The sequence below is a fragment of the Zootoca vivipara genome, chromosome 2, assembly GCF_965207765.1.
Source record: "Zootoca vivipara chromosome 2, rZooViv2.hap1.1, whole genome shotgun sequence".
In the NCBI taxonomy this organism is placed as follows: Eukaryota; Metazoa; Chordata; class Lepidosauria; order Squamata; family Lacertidae; genus Zootoca; species Zootoca vivipara.
The window spans coordinates 68285892-68302750 of NC_142584.1; the positions used below are offsets into that span (position 1 = coordinate 68285892).

At 42.7% G+C, this 16859-nt stretch overlaps 1 protein-coding gene across 9 annotated transcripts in view; it reads left to right on the plus strand.

The window, feature by feature from the left end:
- SEMA3F (semaphorin 3F) overlaps window positions 1–16859 on the plus strand; it is a 126073-nt gene that overhangs the window by 71028 nt on the left and 38186 nt on the right. For all 9 annotated transcript variants that reach the window (XM_035105991.3, XM_035105997.3, XM_035105993.3 and 6 more), the window contains exons 3-4: window positions 15515–15675; window positions 16780–16842. In XM_035105991.3, the coding sequence (XP_034961882.1) occupies window positions 15515–15675; window positions 16780–16842 (224 nt within the window). The remainder of the gene's footprint in view (window positions 1–15514; window positions 15676–16779; window positions 16843–16859) is intronic.

Consider the following 16859-nt stretch of genomic DNA (forward strand, 5'->3'; position numbering starts at 1 on the left):
CTCTGGCAGCTGAATCCTCCGCTGTACCTGAGAGCGACAAGCTAGGCATATGACACCCAGAGACCTGTCCTCTCAGCAGCTTGATGCCACTTGCTTACTGTTCCTCTTGGTGTCTGATCACTGCCTATGCAGAGCTTTTCAAACTGTGTGTCGTGACACATTAGCATAGCTGCCAAGTTCTCCCCTTTTTTAAGGGAAATTCCCTTATGCTGAATAGGCTTCCTCATGAGAAAAGGGAAAACTTGGCAGCTATGCATTAGTGTGTCGGCTGCAGTGTGTAGGTGTGTTGCACTGATGCTCCCCACACTCCTCCTGTGGCTGGAAAGGGCTCGTTTAACCTCCGGTTTGCTCGCAAAACTGAATTACCGTGTTGCGAAATGATGCACATCGAAAAAGTGTGTCACCAACTTGAAAAGTTTGGAAAGCTCTGGTCTATTCAAACAAACGTTGCGGTTCAGCAACAGTGGTGCCAGTATGTATCATGTGATGAGCAACACATGATAACTCTTGGAGTGCATGGTTATACTTGTCTGCCTCTCTGCTCGCTCGCTCGCTTTGTCAGGGTCCTTTCTCAGTGGTGCTTTCTGTGTCACACTGAGAAAAGGCAGCTACGCAAAACAGACAAACAGGCCAGCAACAAGCAAACATAATCAGTACCAGCTCATTTGGATGGGAATGGCCAAAGGACTCAGGAGGTTAGCTTGCTGGCAGAGGGACTGCCTTAATCACTCCCCAACATCAACCGCCTGTGACAGCCATCTCACTGTTCTGAATGGCAGAGCTGGCCTAAATTGTAGTAGATTCCCTAACTGGAGTGCAAGTTGCATTGTTCCAGAGTCAGTGTTCTGTCATTTGAGTCCTGTAGAAATTAGATATTCCCTGCAATAGTAATGCTACTTAAAGGAAAGATGTTTATCTTCTGCAACAAATTTAGAATGCAGCATTTATTGTTTTAGAAATGTTTTATTGGGAAAGCCTCTGATTCACAGTCTTGAATTAGAATACACACATGTTGCATGTACTGCCACTTATATCACTAGTGATCTCATTCATATTCAATGCTGATATAGTTCCAACAAAGACCGCTGAAATGACATAACTACCAGTCTTCAAAATGCTGTGCCAGTTTGACCCACATTGAAATAAATAGGGCTTGTATGGATGGAGCAGCCGAGGATTGATATAGTGAAGTTCACACACTGCCATATAGAGACCCACTCTCTTCGATTGATTGTGTACTGTACACCCATGAAAGGCTCTATCAGGAATTCCTTATTCCTCGCCCCATATTTTTAGTCAGTCACATTCTAAGTACTGTAATGAGATAACACTGTATCTTAACAGAGGAAGCTGTTTTGATAGGAAAATGTATATCTGGCAAACATGTTGACTATAAAGGCTGTGGGGCTGCATACAAATAGACAGATTTTGACTGAGTGAAGAAAGATGTTGATGGATATTTTTTTATTCCCCCTAGATCAAAGCGCACATTACATTAACCATTTGTGGTTCCTCTTCACTTGTAGATGTTCCTTTCCTGCAGTCTACAATGGTAGACTGGTATATTTACTCATGTATGCACACCCACTAACACTTTCCTCTCTGCTAGTTTTCTACTATTGAATTTCTCCCGCCCCTCAGGTTAGCACCACAGGATAAAATATATTTAGGAGATACACACACACACAAGCGCGCGCACACACACAACAAAAAACTGGAGTTTGGGGTGGCAAGCTGCATGTAGTTAATATCGTATGTAGCTTGAGTGTCTTGGTCTCAGCTGAATCCCATTCTCAAGAACTGAGTTGCTATTTTGTAGAAGCCTTCATGGACTACATTCTTGTGATATGTGATGTGATTGATCCTTGCAAAAGTTCTGTTGATTAAAAGCAGGCTGTCCTTTCCTGGGCCCCTACCAAATGATGTTGGGAAAACTTTTTCTTACTCAGTATGTCTTTTAAAGATGTCATTTACATGGTTCTCTTGCAGCACAAATATCCCCTTTTGTGGGAAGGGTATTATGAAGAAGTTTCCTGGGAGTTATATAGATCTCCTGCCTGGTTCCCTGCAGTGAACGGAAACAGTGATGCAGGAACAGCCAGCTATATTGCTGTCCTACCTGCCACTCCCTCTAATATCCTCCGTCAGGAAGGTCAGGAACTGGAGATGGAAAGAATTCTGCACAGCAAAAGTCTCTTAGGGCATATTCTGGAGATTCCCCCCCCCCCTTCTTTGCTGGAAGCACTTGAATAACCTTGAAAGGCCTGTTATTTCAGCAATAACTGGCATAGCTGAGATTGTAGCGACTCAGCAGAGAAATCAAAATAGGCACATTCCACTGGGCTTTCCCCCCCCCCTGCAAAAAAAAATGTCTGCAGATGGGAGTTAGACTTTCAAAGAAGAGTGTGTCTCAACCCAGTCCAGTATTTTGGAGGCAAAGTCTGTGTGGCTGGTGATGGTAGGTGGTCAAATCAACCAGTGTATGCCCTCCACCAGATTGAATAAGAATACCATGCCAGCTGTTGAGAGCCCTGTTTTTCTCAGAAGAGAATGATTAGGTAGCTTTGAGTATTGCCGACACATGAAATGTGTGCCAGCTGTTAACCCAACTGTGCACTCTGTATCCCCACAAGAGGATGTGGCCTGCCTTCATAATATAAAATATTATTGTCATGTTTGTATCTGGTCAGATTTTATTTCTGTATTTATTAAAACATGTATTAATGCCGTTCATCATATTTGGAATGGTAGTTACAAAATAACATTTAAAATCCTTAAAAATAGAGTAAGATCTGCACAGATTAAAATGCCTGGATAAACAGAAATGTTTTTTGCTTGGCACTGAAACTATTGCATAGTTGGTGCCAGGCAACCCCTCATCCCTCCCCACCCCCACACAACCAGGGTGCCATTATTAAGAGAGCCATCTCCCTTGTAGATGAATAATGTACCTCTGGGGGATAGAAGGAACTACATGAATGATGGAGCTCACAGCAACATACCAGTATAGCTAGGGTTATACTCTTTTATCATTGAAAGAAGCAGTGATTTGCTCAGGGCCATCTAGTGATCTTCAATATCAGTCCAGGTTGAACAGTCTACCCACTGCCCTACATTAGCTGTCTTTAATCTGATGTCACCCCTAATTCAGCAGCCACCCCTAATCCTGTTGGATTTTTGCTTCAGGAAAAAAAAGAGAGGGACCTCAGTGAGCCTGGCAGGTGAAAGAGGGGTAAGATAGTGCAGGGTGTGTAAGAACATGAGTAGATGGAGAGTATAACTAGACAGAGTAAAGCCTGTTATATTTCTGGTGACACTGAGGGTGATAATGAAACCTTGGCTTGCACCCAAGGCATCTGTAGCACTCCTGGCTGCCATCTGTGTGCCTCATTTAGTGATTGAATATTCATGACCCTCATTAAACTCTTTCAAATACTTCCCCAGCAGAGGAGCTAAAAATAACTTGGGGAAGGGGGAGGGTTGCCCCCTTTATATTCTATAAAGCGCCCAGAATCTGGTTAAGATGGGGGCCTCAAGTTATCACAAGCAGCCTTTTTTTTACTAGCCTTGGCTCCCAAATGGGTCTGCAAAATGAAAAGTATTGCTACCATTCCACACTGTCCAAGTGGCAACATGGTCCTTCTCATCCTAGCCTCTGTGTTTTCACTCCTTTTTCTGCCTCTTCCTTTCCTGGCTGAGCTTTCAAGCATTCAGAGAGGCTGTATTGAGGGCACTTGCCTGTCTCTTAAGAGGCTGTGATTAGAGACTGCTATAGCTTGTTACAGATATACTGATATGAGGGGAACCATGTGGTCTCTAGGAACTTCCTGCAAGTATAGGAAAGGTGTTCAGACTTGAAATAAAATTTTGCACAAAATTGGCAAAACTCCTGAACTTATATTTTTGTTGTTGAATAACCATAATTATCTAAATTTTCATTCAGAATTTGAATTAGATGCTTTCTTTAAAAGAAAACCCTGTCAGTTCTGGTTATTTTTTAGGCAATAGTGTTGCCATTGATTTCTTTACTACCCCCCCCCCAATCAATCCTTTACCTCTAACTGCATCCATAACTCTTACTATTACTGATAATGTTGTAGAGGGGCTGAAAGCAATTCCCTCCCTCCCCCAAACCCCTGAATTTTCCCAATCAGATTTGAGATGGGAGAAATGCAAGTAACAGAATGGAAGATACATACTTGTAAGGTAAGAGCTGACAGACGGCAGGAGTGGATTGATAGAGTTGGCTAGCTGCCATTTCAAGCAGTGAAGCAACTAATGTCACATAGCTTATGGGGATTCCTGAGGAATGACATCTGCATTGTTCATTTTTTCAAGAAGACAAATGCAATAGCAGAAGCACTGAGCATGCAGTCTCAGGGCCTCTAAACAAAAAATGTTTCTTTCTGTGATTGCGTCTTCACACGCACTATGCAGTTGTGCTTGTGCCCAAAACTTTAAAATACTAATTTCAATACAACTCCGTTCATTGTAGACTAATTCGAGGCCCTTGAAACTTCATGAGTCTAGTCCCTTTCCATGATGCAAGATTGGGGCATCTACCTCAGGTGTAGGATGGCCACTTGTGTATATCACCAGAAAATGAGACACAGATTTGCATAACAATTGCACATGCTGATTCATATGTATAGGTGCAAATCTAGAAACGACCACTCTAATTTAAATAGAAATGCAATGCATCCCATCATAGTGAACTGAAGTCCAACAACATCAGGAGGGACACTGGTTCCCCAATCCTGAAATAAATGTATTCTGAAAGAGTATCCTCTGTAAAGTAGGATATATGACTACCCTACTCAAGTAGAAAATTTTGGATGCTGTTGCAGGACAAGAAATCATAAACTGTAATAACTATAAGTATTATCATCCAACATGAGTCTGACCAAACTGCGGGAGGCAGTGGAAGACAGGAGTGCCTGGCGTGCTCTGGTCCATGGGGTCACAAAGAGTCGGACACGATTAAACAACTAAACAACAATTATTTTCTTGAAGGTGAAGGAACCACTTAGAATATTATGTTCCAAGCATCCAACTGTATTTGGCTAGACCCAATGAGCTGTTTCTTATAATGTAAGAGAAGGGCACTTAATTCTTAGATATCTTAGCTTTTGGATGGGTACATCACACTTGAAGAGCGTCACACTAAAAAATAACACACTGGTGTGGTTCACTATACCACCTGATTTGTTCTGTTCTTCCATCCGGTCTCAAAAGCAGAGTTAACTACTGTAGAAGGAAGCAGTAATGTGGTGAAGTCCGTACCCTTTGAGATTGGTGGAGTAGATGTGTTTTAAGAACTGTGTATTGTCCCAAAAACTGTTGGTATAATTTATTTGTTTAAAGAAGTTATGTGCCACCTTTCAATATAAATATCTAACACCAGAAGGTTCAAATTATAGCAGGATGCAACAGCCCTGGGAATTTGTCATCTGTGCACTGGAGGCTCAGAAACAGAGGGACTATATCCTTGTGATTTGCACATGTGCACACCAAAACACATACGTGCACCAGCACCACCAACTATGTGTCCCTACTTATAAGAGTTCAGATTTACAGCACTTGGCAGCTAGGGTGTCAACCTCCTCCTCTAAATTAATAACAGGTTAAACTGTGTGGCAATACTCCTTGCACACGCCAATGTCATTTGCTGTATCCCCATGTCAAACATGTTGTTAAATTATGTGAGGCACACACAGCTGGCTCACAGTGCCAGAGAGGCACGAGAGCCTTGCAGGGGTTATGTGTGGAGAGTGTTCTTTTGGATACTTTCCTTCTGATAGCTCTCAGCATGAACCTTATTCTAGGAGTCTTTATTAAATGGCCTGGAGCCAAGGACAACAGCAGGCAAGGATCCAAGCAGGGGACAGGTAATAAGGAGGAGAGAGAGAGGTGTGAGCAGCTTGGGCACATTCCAAGGAGATCACATATTCACCAGCTCTGGAGCCCAGCACTGTTAAAGAGATAGGACAAGTGCACAATTTCCTGCACAGCTTTGCCAAAAATGGTATGTCTCTGCCTAGGTAATACCATTTGGGAATTTTCTTCAGTGCTGTTCTGCAAACAACAAGTCTATGATCTTGAATACGTTAGAAAAGCCATTTTGTGCCTAATCAGATACAATAGGTGGTATGTGTTAAGTGCCCTTGTGGTACACCAGGTCAGCTCTGCTTCCCCCTTACTCCTTTTGGCACGAGTGAGTGTCTGTTTGTACTCTTTCTCATGTTTTCTAATCTTGAGCATTCTAACCCAGCTAACCACTGAGTTGCAAGTAAGTTCCTCCCAGTCTCCTGGCTCCCATTTGTAGATGCAGTACTTGGACCCTCAGCTCAATTATTATCAAAGGCTTTATTCCAAAATTCACTACACGGTCTAAACATAGATCAGGTTATAGGTGCACAGGTCTTGAAGATATGTAACTAGGTGCAAGCTGAGGTGTTGTCTGAACACTTGACACACACTCTTGGCTCTCCTTTTGAAGAGCAGGGTGGGCACAATCATTCGGATGGATGGGCAAACAAATGGGCACTACAGCAAGTCAGCTGGGTTTGCTTATAGCGGCCCAGCCGACAGTGAACCCTTAGAGGATGTTGTCAGGGTTGGTGCAGCTGGTTCACTGACCAACCTAGGCTCAGGTGCCTCCCCTGGAGCTGGAAGTGTTTCACTAGTCAAAGGTGGGGTGGAGACAAGGTCAGATGGCTCTAGGGTGGTGCTTTCTCTTGACAAACCACTGAGCTCCTCCCAAGGATCCAGATCAACACTCTCAAGACTGCTTGGCCCCTTCTCAGCATCAGGCTCCACACACTATTCCCAATCCTCCCTCTTCTTGGACCAACCTTGCCAAAAAGTCTCCATGAGGCTCATGATATCCAAGGCTTTTACCATCCATGTCTCTAGTCCCAGGGGAAACACAGCAATGCCCTGTCATGAACCCAGAGCTCTTCATAGTTTGTTCACTGACTATATAGACCAGGCACCCCCAAACTTCGGCCCTCCAGATGTTTTGGACTACAATTCCCATCACCCCTGACCACTGGTCCTGTTAGCTAGGGATCATGGGAGTTGTAGGCCAAAACATCTGGCGGGCCGCAGTTTGGGGATGCCTGATATAGACAGACCTCTCCCAGTCCAAATAAGCATATCAGTGTTCCATTTCCCTGTTTACAGTATGAAAATCAGGCATCCTTGTAATGCTGCAAAGGTGAATCACGAATCAGGCCACATGAAATTCAGAGAAGTTTCTGGGACCTTTGCAAGACACTACTCTGATAATCAGATCTTATCCTTCTGATGTCTTTGGGGATTTAAAAACACAAATAGGGAAATGTAACATTGGGAGAGTCTCAGGTGCAGGGAAAGTAAGAGCATTCCTTAGATACACCTGACAACTTGAGCTTGTTTCACTAGTCTAAGTTTCCAGCAACCTCCAGCTATGGAGGATAGAGGCAAGGGAAAGAGAAATTATAAATAGCTTAGCATGGAATTGTGTCTCCAGCTAGTGGCTGGTTGCAGTGAAGGTAGGAAATTCTGTGCTGTGAAGATGGTTTCCCTCTTTTGGCGATTCTGCTAGTCAATGTGCAACAAAGAAGGGGTGGCATTGATACAATAATGGTTAGAACTGATGGGATAATTGGTACTCTTTGCAATGTATATCTCATGCCTTTAAAAAGTTTGCAGTTCAGTCAAGCAGCAAAAACGATATCATACAGCTCCAGAGGTGATGGTGACACCAGGAAGAAGCAAACTAGTTAAGCCAACAAATGCTGAAGTTTATTTGGTGAATGAACCTGTTCACAGAATTCAAGGCCATTTTGGAAACAATGCATTGCTGAAAGCCACAGGGCTAATCCGGCTTTTTGTTCCCCTTTCCATAGCCAACCTCTGGTCCATGACCAAATCTTCGTTCCCTCTCATGGCAACTAAGCTTCTTTTCACAGCCTCTTATGAGGGATTCTGTCAAAGGCTTTTTTGAAAGTGCAAATAAAATGGTGCCCCATAATTCCCCTTTAGCCGCTGCTGCTTTGTGGACTCATTAATAATGTATGAGGCTAACTTCAGCTCCGTGTTTCCAAACACAAGCATCCTGCCCTGATTCACCTCCCCATCCCCCCAAAGCTAAGAGTATTGTTTTCTTTAGCAGATGAGACTTTATGAATTGTTTGGCCTTATGCATGCATGAGGTAGCAATGAAGGGGACTTCAGCCAGTATGTGCCATAATCTTGTCTGTAGATTTGTTAAATATTTATTTTATTTAGTTCATTTGAATTTAGTTCAGCTGTGTACCTGCAGCATGTGATGCTGATAGAGACACATTCCAGAACCTCTACAAAGACAGCCAAGCACGTCCTTAAATACACAATGAGTTAATCTGCCCTTGCATATGAAGAATTAACCTTCTTTGTCAGCCATTTTAACAAATTAAAAATGTGGGTAGTAGCCAATGAGAGTCCTACTCCGAGTAGAACCTTTGCAATTAATGGAAATGACTAATTTAAAACTCTTGATTTCAGTGGGTCTTCTCTGAGTATAACGTAGTTGGAGACAACCCTGTGATTGTGCATGGCAGATTCTGGAACATACACATTTTTAGGGACATGCACCAAACAGTTGCAGCCACTTTTGAATACCTGCCTTGTATTAAATACTGTAGACACAATACAGTAATTTAAATTGTGTAAGTGATGGTTAATTGTTAGTATATTCTTCTCCCTGCACAGAGCAGCTGCATAACTATTCCCCCAGTAGCTGCCTAACTTCTCACAAAGTCCTTTTTTTGTTACAACTGGAGCCAGACCTCTTCTTAAGCAGCTTTGCCAGTTTCTCTGGAATCACCCAGCACAGAAGGTATCACTTTTGATTAGTTCTACAGATTGGCTTAGAGCCACACACCTCTGCTATTCTTTTGAGGCCAGAGGCAGGGAGGAAAGAGTTCCTTCTGTCAGGAACTTGAGAATAGAGTTAAACACACACACACACACACACACACACACACACACACACACACACACATGTTTATGTTCACAAAGAAAGACCCATTTGGAGGAATAACTTTTTGGAGTGAAAAAGCAGCAGGTGGGAAAAAGTTAAGCATCTCTTCAAAAATCACCTTAGAAAAAACAGCTGTTGGGCATTTACTGTACACATGTAAGTGTAATATGTAGTTCTGTCCTCAGTCACACTCTTTGGTGATCCAAAGCAGACTCCCTTCCCAGGGCCAGCCTGGATATCTGGAGGTTTGTGTCAAGTCTGCTGTCAGTTTCCCCCTCTTAGTTTTTTATGTACTTTGTACCTTATTTCCCCTGTCACTTGTAATGGGGTTCTTCTGGTCTCTCTTCTAAGCCTAGAATCTAGATAGTCTTCAGGTTTTAAAAATGAAATTTTCTGGTGCCTGGACAGGACATAGGAATAGAGCTCCTGGCCTGGGGTAGAGATGAGTAGTTTTGGGGAGGCTTGGGTTGAAGACCAGTGGTGTCTGGCAGGACCCTGCAAGTTTTCAGTGCATCCAGGGCATGGCTTAAAAAGTGCTGTTTACTTAGATGATTGAGAGGATAAATGGGCCTTGCTGCTTACTTTTCTGACAGCTGGCCCTTAGGTAATAACAATAATAGTTATGTCCCCCCCTTTTCTGGCTTTTCTCCTGCCACCTGAAGATACTTTATAGAGCAATTTCCAGAGAAATAGCTATGTTAGTCTATTAGAGAAGAAAGAACGGAAACTCTTGTACCACCTTAAAGTCCAACAAATTTATAATGACTTAAGTTTGCATGGACTCAAGATGCCTCTCCCAAAAGAGCCATTCAACTTGGCAACTGCTCTCTTTCCTCTCACTATGGGAAGTATTTGCATAAGTCCAGAGCAAGGAATTTTAAGTAGTGGCATCAGATTTTGGAACGTCTGGCCAAAGGACATATTTGTAAGTACATTTTTTGAATCTTTCTGCAGATTGGTGGAAAATATACTCTCTGGGAAGGATTTTTATTTCCTGTCTACTTTAGTGATAAGTTACTTTAATAATGACAACTTTTCTGATTGGTTTATTACAGCTGTTTTTTGTTGCCTGTTTGCTATCCTCCCTGTTTATCCCATTGTGGTTTATTTCACTATATATAGCAGGTTTGGAGAGCCAAGTGTCTCTCTCCAGGCCTCTTTATCTGTACTTCAGGACTCACTCTGACCCAGGCCTCTCTCTCCCCACTCTTCCTTGGGTGCTTTTGCCTGGTTGACATGCATTTGTGAACTGTGACAATGCCTGTTCCTTGTTTGGATGGAGGATGAAGCGTTTCTTTTGGCAATGGCTGAATTTTACTATGGAAACCCACATCTTCAATATATCCCAAAATAAATCTTACTGGAGATACTGGTAATATACATGAATAAATCCTTCCAATAAACAGATTGTTATTGTTGTCCAAATCTGTTTTGTACAGAACAGGTCATAATAACCATGTGCATGAAGTCTCACAGTGATGAAACCTACAAAGTGCACCTTTGAGACTCTTTGGAATTTCCCCCTGCAGTCCTACACTTCCTTCTTTGTCCTCTGATCTTTTTACCAGTGCCGTCTTAAGCGCCCCTGTCGCCATGGTGCGCCGGATCTCTCCGGCGCCCTTCCGCCCCGTTTCCCAATGCGGTGGGCGCGGCGCTGCAGCGCGACGGGTGGGCGGGCAGACACAGCGCGATCTCTCTGGCGCGCTCCCGCCCCGTTTCCCAGCGCGGTGGGCAGGTGCCCTGCGCCACCGGGGGTCTATGATGAGCCGGCCCTGCTTTTTACTCTTGTAGTGTCTTTTCAGTCTCACGGCTTCCTGCTTGCTCCTTCTCTTTATGTTACTGGCTGATCTGTTCTGATGCCACAGGGTAGCTTTGTAGGCTAAAGAGTCATGTTCTGTTGGCAGACATTACTTAGCTGCTCTGATGTCAGAGAGAGGCCTGGCATCTGCAGCCTAAGCAGCTGAGCTGTTTTGGGATTAACAGGATTAGGAAATTTTCCTAATAAACTATTGTTAAATTAAATCACGTAATGATTGCCAGGAAACACTATGGGTTTCCAAGTAATCCTTGCTGCTGTAGATGAGTAAGCAGTTTCAAAAACCAAGCAAAAGATTCTTGCTGCTGCTGCTGATAATACCAATAGCTGGCCTAGAGTTTGTTTTGATATCCTTTTATCCTTTTTAATAGTTCAAGCTTTCTGTAGTGGTGAGCAAGGAAGGCTGCAACTTGAACATGAGGATAAGGATGATGATGATGATGATGATGATAATGATAATGTATTCCCTTACCCTCAAAGAGGAAGGGGAAACAGAGGTCTGAGTAAGCAACAGTTCAAGCCCTTGTTATATTTAATGTGAAGAGCTCTCCTATAAGTATAGATTCCCTGCCTGTGAAATTCACAGTGACAAGAAATGATTCCAGCTCTACCAAAAATGCTAGGATGGTGGACATGTATTCTGTATGTGGTCCAAGTCCAGTTTTAAGGTAAAAAATTATAAGGAGCCTTGAAGTTCCCCAGCGTACTGGATAGCCTACTGAGCAGGCACAAAGACCACAGTCTGTTTAATTTAGAGTAAAAGGTAAAGGTAAAGATCCCCTGACCATTAGGTCCAGTCGCGGACAACTCTGGGGTTGCGGCGCTCATCTTGCTTTACTGGCTGAGGGAGCCGGCGTACAACTTCCGGGTCATGTGGCCAAAATGACTAAGCTGCTTCTGGCGAACCAGAGCAGCGCATGGAAACACCGTTTACCTTCCCGCCGGAGCAGTACCTATTTATCTACTTGCACTTTGATGTACTTTCGAACTACTAGGTTGGCAGGAGCTGGGACCGAGCAACGAGAGCTCACCCCGTCATGGGGATTCGAACCGCCAACCTTCTAATTGGCAAGCCCTAGGCTCAGTGGTTTAACCCACAGCACCACCCGTGTCCCTAGATACATACTACCCACTTTTTCTGCAGCAGATGGTTTCCATTCACTGCAAGTCCAGTCTCCAGTGGCAGTCCTCTCCCATTACATTTGGTCACTTGATTTATGAATGAGCCAGTCCTCATGCGAAATCTGTTGGAGTGCAGTACCTTTGTGCAGACAATTAGCTTTGGTTTGCAACATGTAACTTAACTCCCTCCTGTTTCTACTGGGAGATCCCAGCATTTCTTTTGTTCAAAAATGACAAAATCTTGCGGAGAAAGCAATGTGGTGGGTATAGAACAGCAACATCCACAACTGTATAGAAAAGTGGGTGAGTGGCGGTGCATTCTCCCAAGGGAGCAAAGTACAGCTGTGAAAGTGGTAGCAGGACCTTCTTAGACTATCGTTTCAGAGAGGTCTCTTTGTGTGGGAGAATAAAATTAACTTAGAGTAGTTGTTTGTAAAATTGTATAGATAAATATAAATTAGCATACACATTTCCCCCTGCAAATCTGTGTCCTTTCTGCCCTCTTTTTAAATAAAGCATTTCCTCTTTTTTGGCAACATGCAAGTGGCCACTCTAGCGGCATCACTCCTGCACAGGCAAAAGGGCATGTGGTCTAGTGTGTAATGTGTTGGACCTGGGTCTAAGGATTTGGTGGAACCTAGGCCTTGCAATATCATTGATGCACTAATGGCTTAGAAAAATTGTTACCACAAATAATGTAGTTAATTCTTTATTATTAGTAGTAGTAGTAAAAATATGTGATATCAAAGAAAACAGGAAAATTATAATGACCCGTTGAACAGAGGAGTTGCATGTATATGCTAGATAAAATATTCAAGTCACATGTGAAGCTGCTCCCACTTCTCTTCTTTGCTGGGAGGGAGGCCAACTTTTTGGATTATTTATTTCAGGAAAGGGCCTTTTCAGATGGAATTAATTTGTTTATCCCCATACTGTGTTGATCAGTCTGCCCTTACACCCATCAGTTGGAACTCAGTGCAGTTATACTGTAACAATTGTTGTTAATGATCAATCTGCTTGCATCTGAACTTTGGCTTTGGTTGAAAGAGACCCCCCCCCCCCGCATGGCGGAATGTCAGCTGAAAGTGAAGGTGTGAGATCAGTGCCATATGCAGGTCAGGTGTCGACTGGCTAATTCTTGGACACTGCAGATTTAAGATATAGGTGCAGTATTACTCAAGATTGCTTATTTGTGAATATCTTGTGGGTTCTGTGCATGAACAGAGATACTACTTTATTTTTTTAATTAAAAAAACATATTAGTTTCAAAACAAATGTTTTGTAAATACATTAACAGAAAAACAAACAAGGCATGGGGCAATGACAGTTGTTAATAACATTGCTGTACTTCTATATAAACGATCAGTGTGATTTAGAGAGACTACTTTTCCCCTAAATTATCTCAGACAGAAATAGATATGGAGAAGGAAAGTAATACTGTACCCAAAACATCAGAACAGAACCCATTATTCCCAAATCCCTGCCCAGTTTCCTGATCAGTAGGAAAGCTTACTGTTTGGTATAGTCAAGTTGGAGTTACTGTTACGTAGGTTAAAGATTGCTTGGCTACAGGTTCCCATCTCTGTTCACCAAAAGGTTTATTAGACTGTTGCATTTCCAAGATTTTGGGCTCAAGCACTAGGCTATTGGGATGGAAGATGGCTATTAGTCCAGAACAGGCAAGGGTTGAGTTCCAGAGCAGGTTAGATAGTATCAGAGAGGCTGAAGGCAGATGCTTAACCAAGGAAAGGCAGAATTTCAGATCCCAGCCAGAAAGTTGCTCAGAGCAGCCTCTTGAGCTCAGGGATTTATAGGTTTTATGGATCAGGACTAGCCCTTAGGACCAGTTGACAATGCTCAGACAGGCTAGTACAGTGGTACCTCTGGTTAAGAACTTAATTCGTTCTGGAGGTCTGTTCTTAACCTGAAGCTGTTCTTAACCTGAAGCACCACTTTAGTTAATGGGGCCTCCTGCTGCCGTCACGCTGCCGGGGGCACGATTTCTATTCTCATCCTGGAGCAAAGTTCTTAACCTGAGGGACTATTTATGGGTTAGCAGAGTTTGTAACCTGAAGCAGTTGTAACCTGAAGCGGTTGTAACCTGAGGTACCACTGTACTGCAGCCTAGATGGCACCCTTGGATGCAGAACAAAAGAGGGAGTAGAGCACTAGAGCCCCTGTTAAGGTTCACCACCATCCTGCCTTCTTACCTGTAAACTCACTTGCTGTGAAACAAAATTCCCCTTTCACAGTTTATGAGCAAAATTGCCCAAGGCTAGCCTGTATTGGCTGGAACAAAACGTCTATTACGTTGCCTAAGATTGTGACTTGAATAGACTAGGCCTTTTCCTAAACCCTTCTACAGTGGTACCTCGAGTTACAAATGCCTCAGGTTACAAATGCTTCAGGTTACAAACTCCGCTAATGTGGAAGAGTTACCTTGAGTTGAGAACTTTGCCCCAGGATGAGAATGGAAATTGTGTGGTGGCAGCACAGCGGCAGCAAGAGGCCCCATTAGCAAAAGCACGCCTCTAGTTTAAGAACAGTTTCAGGTTAAGAGCAGACCTCTGGAATGAATTAAGTTCGTAATTAGAGGTGCCACTGTACTTTTCAGTCTAGTTGTCAGGTGAGAAACATTCAGTGAGCAAAACTGTGAGGAAAGTGGACTCAAGATTGAAGTCTTGTATGTTAGTCATTGCCATTTGTTAACCTGTCCGGGGGGGGGGGGGGGCGGGCGGTATCACACAGTTTCCTTCTACCTGCCAAGAATCTTTTTCAGTTCTTTTGGCATCTGAAATCATTGCTTTTTTCTGGGGGGGGGGATGCAGGGGTTCGCATACCCCTAAACATTTTGTGAATCTAAGTTTGGCCTCATTGAGGGTCAGTATTTCAATATGAGTAGGAAAATGAGAGTAACCCCCTAAACATTTTTTTAGGAAAAAAACACTGCCTGAAATAATTGGTGCCCGAAGACAGAGTGATGTGTACACAACAGTTCACACATGAGAATGTCAGACTCTGAGAGTAAAAATGGCTAACATTGAAGAGCTGGGCTCCTGGAGTTGCAATTCACAGCTTTATAGAATCTTACTTAGGCCCAGAGCTTCAGTAATTAAGTACATGCATATTTCCTGCTTGATGGGTTCTTGTTATGCGTTGTGGTTGCAGCTTCCAGATTACATTCAGATATTTGCTAATTCTGTGGCACAATCAATGTTAGACTGATATACTACAGGCCTCAGAAATGGATCCTATATTCCAAGATGAGTGCACCCAAACTCATTGGTTTTCAATGGGTTCAGCCACATCTAAATGCATAGGATTGAGCTGATGTAGTCTGATGAACCAAACTGTATTAAGCAATAGGATGGTTGCTGGGTGTGTAATTTATTGATATGGATTGCATGCAAGTATTTAATTGCATCTAAGAGCTAAATGTGCCCCAGTGTTTGGGGAACTTGGTGGTTAGTTCCAAATCATGCATGTACATAGAGATGTATATGTTGCATCAAAAATTACAGGATGAGCCGTCTAACATAACTCTTTCCTGGTGTTTTTTCCCCAACCAGAGCTCAAAGCCACCAGCACTGCCCATTTCTTCAATTTCCTGCTCAACTCAACTGATTATCGTATTCTGCTGAAAGATGAAGATCATGACCGCATGTATGTGGGGAGCAAAGACTACATCCTCTCCCTGGATCTTCACGATATCAACCGGGAGCCCCTGATTGTAAGGGTATTTTTCATTTTTTTACCAGGACAAGGAACATCTGGGAGGCTTTGTGGGGTGGAGGGGCTGCAAAATGACCAACTGATTCTCATGGAAGACATTAAATGCTCTTGCTATTTCTTTTTAGGGCTGATCCAGGTGATTAGTCAAAGTGTACCCTGACTATATTTTGGTCTCACAAAATACTTAAAAGTTCTTACAGAACTGTTAGTTTTACAAAATAAATATTCTTCATTAGACATTTTAGTTGCTTGCTACCCAAAGGCCTCCAAGCAACTTATAACACCATGCTATGCAACACTATTTATGCAAGGCACAGCAGAAAGGCAAAAGTGTGATATGCAGAGTCCACATGTAATTGTTGGGTGGAAGTAGCCATGCTGCAGTGGGATAGCCTTGTTGGGGAGAATCATGGCCACTTCTGTTTTCATCTCATGGGAGAAATACAACTCAGTCCTAGAGAGGGAAAAGCACACAACACTCTTCAAATAACTTCTCTTTAGCAATAAATTAATAAATTAACAAATTAATAAAATGCAGAGACATTGTCAGCATGAGCAGTGGGTTGCAGGGCTACATGAACATTCCTGAGAGTGAGTGCTTAATTTCTAAAGAGCATTTTTATAAAGTTTAATTTTTTAAAAGATTAAAATTAATCTTTTTAAAAGTAACAAGATGATGAAGGTGCTGAAGGAGTCACTATCACTGTTGTTGCTACAAAGCAACAATCCACTAGGTGTCTGTGACACTTCCACACAGCATCTTGTAACAAAATTGATGTATTTTTGTCACATCAAAGGGTGGGTGAATTAGTTTCCCACAAATGTTGTGGGAAATGTGATATTCCCTTCACCCAAAGTGTTACCTTTAGAAAACACACCTGAACCTAACAAGTGAACGCTTGATGCCATACAAATTGATAATTTTGAAAGGTCCTTAGTGACCAGTGCTTTAAATTAAATCCGCCTTCCCAGAAAACTTGATGGTTTGGGATTAGATTTAGGAGTGGGATAGATACATCCATCCCTTTTTTTATATTTCTCTTAGCATGATTCTGTGGAGAATTATAATTAAAAGGCTGAAGGTTTTGTATTGTTTTGGCAGATCCACTGGCCTGCATCTCAACAAAGGATAGAAGAGTGCGTTCTTTCAGGGAAGAACAGTAATGTAAGTACTTCTGGTAT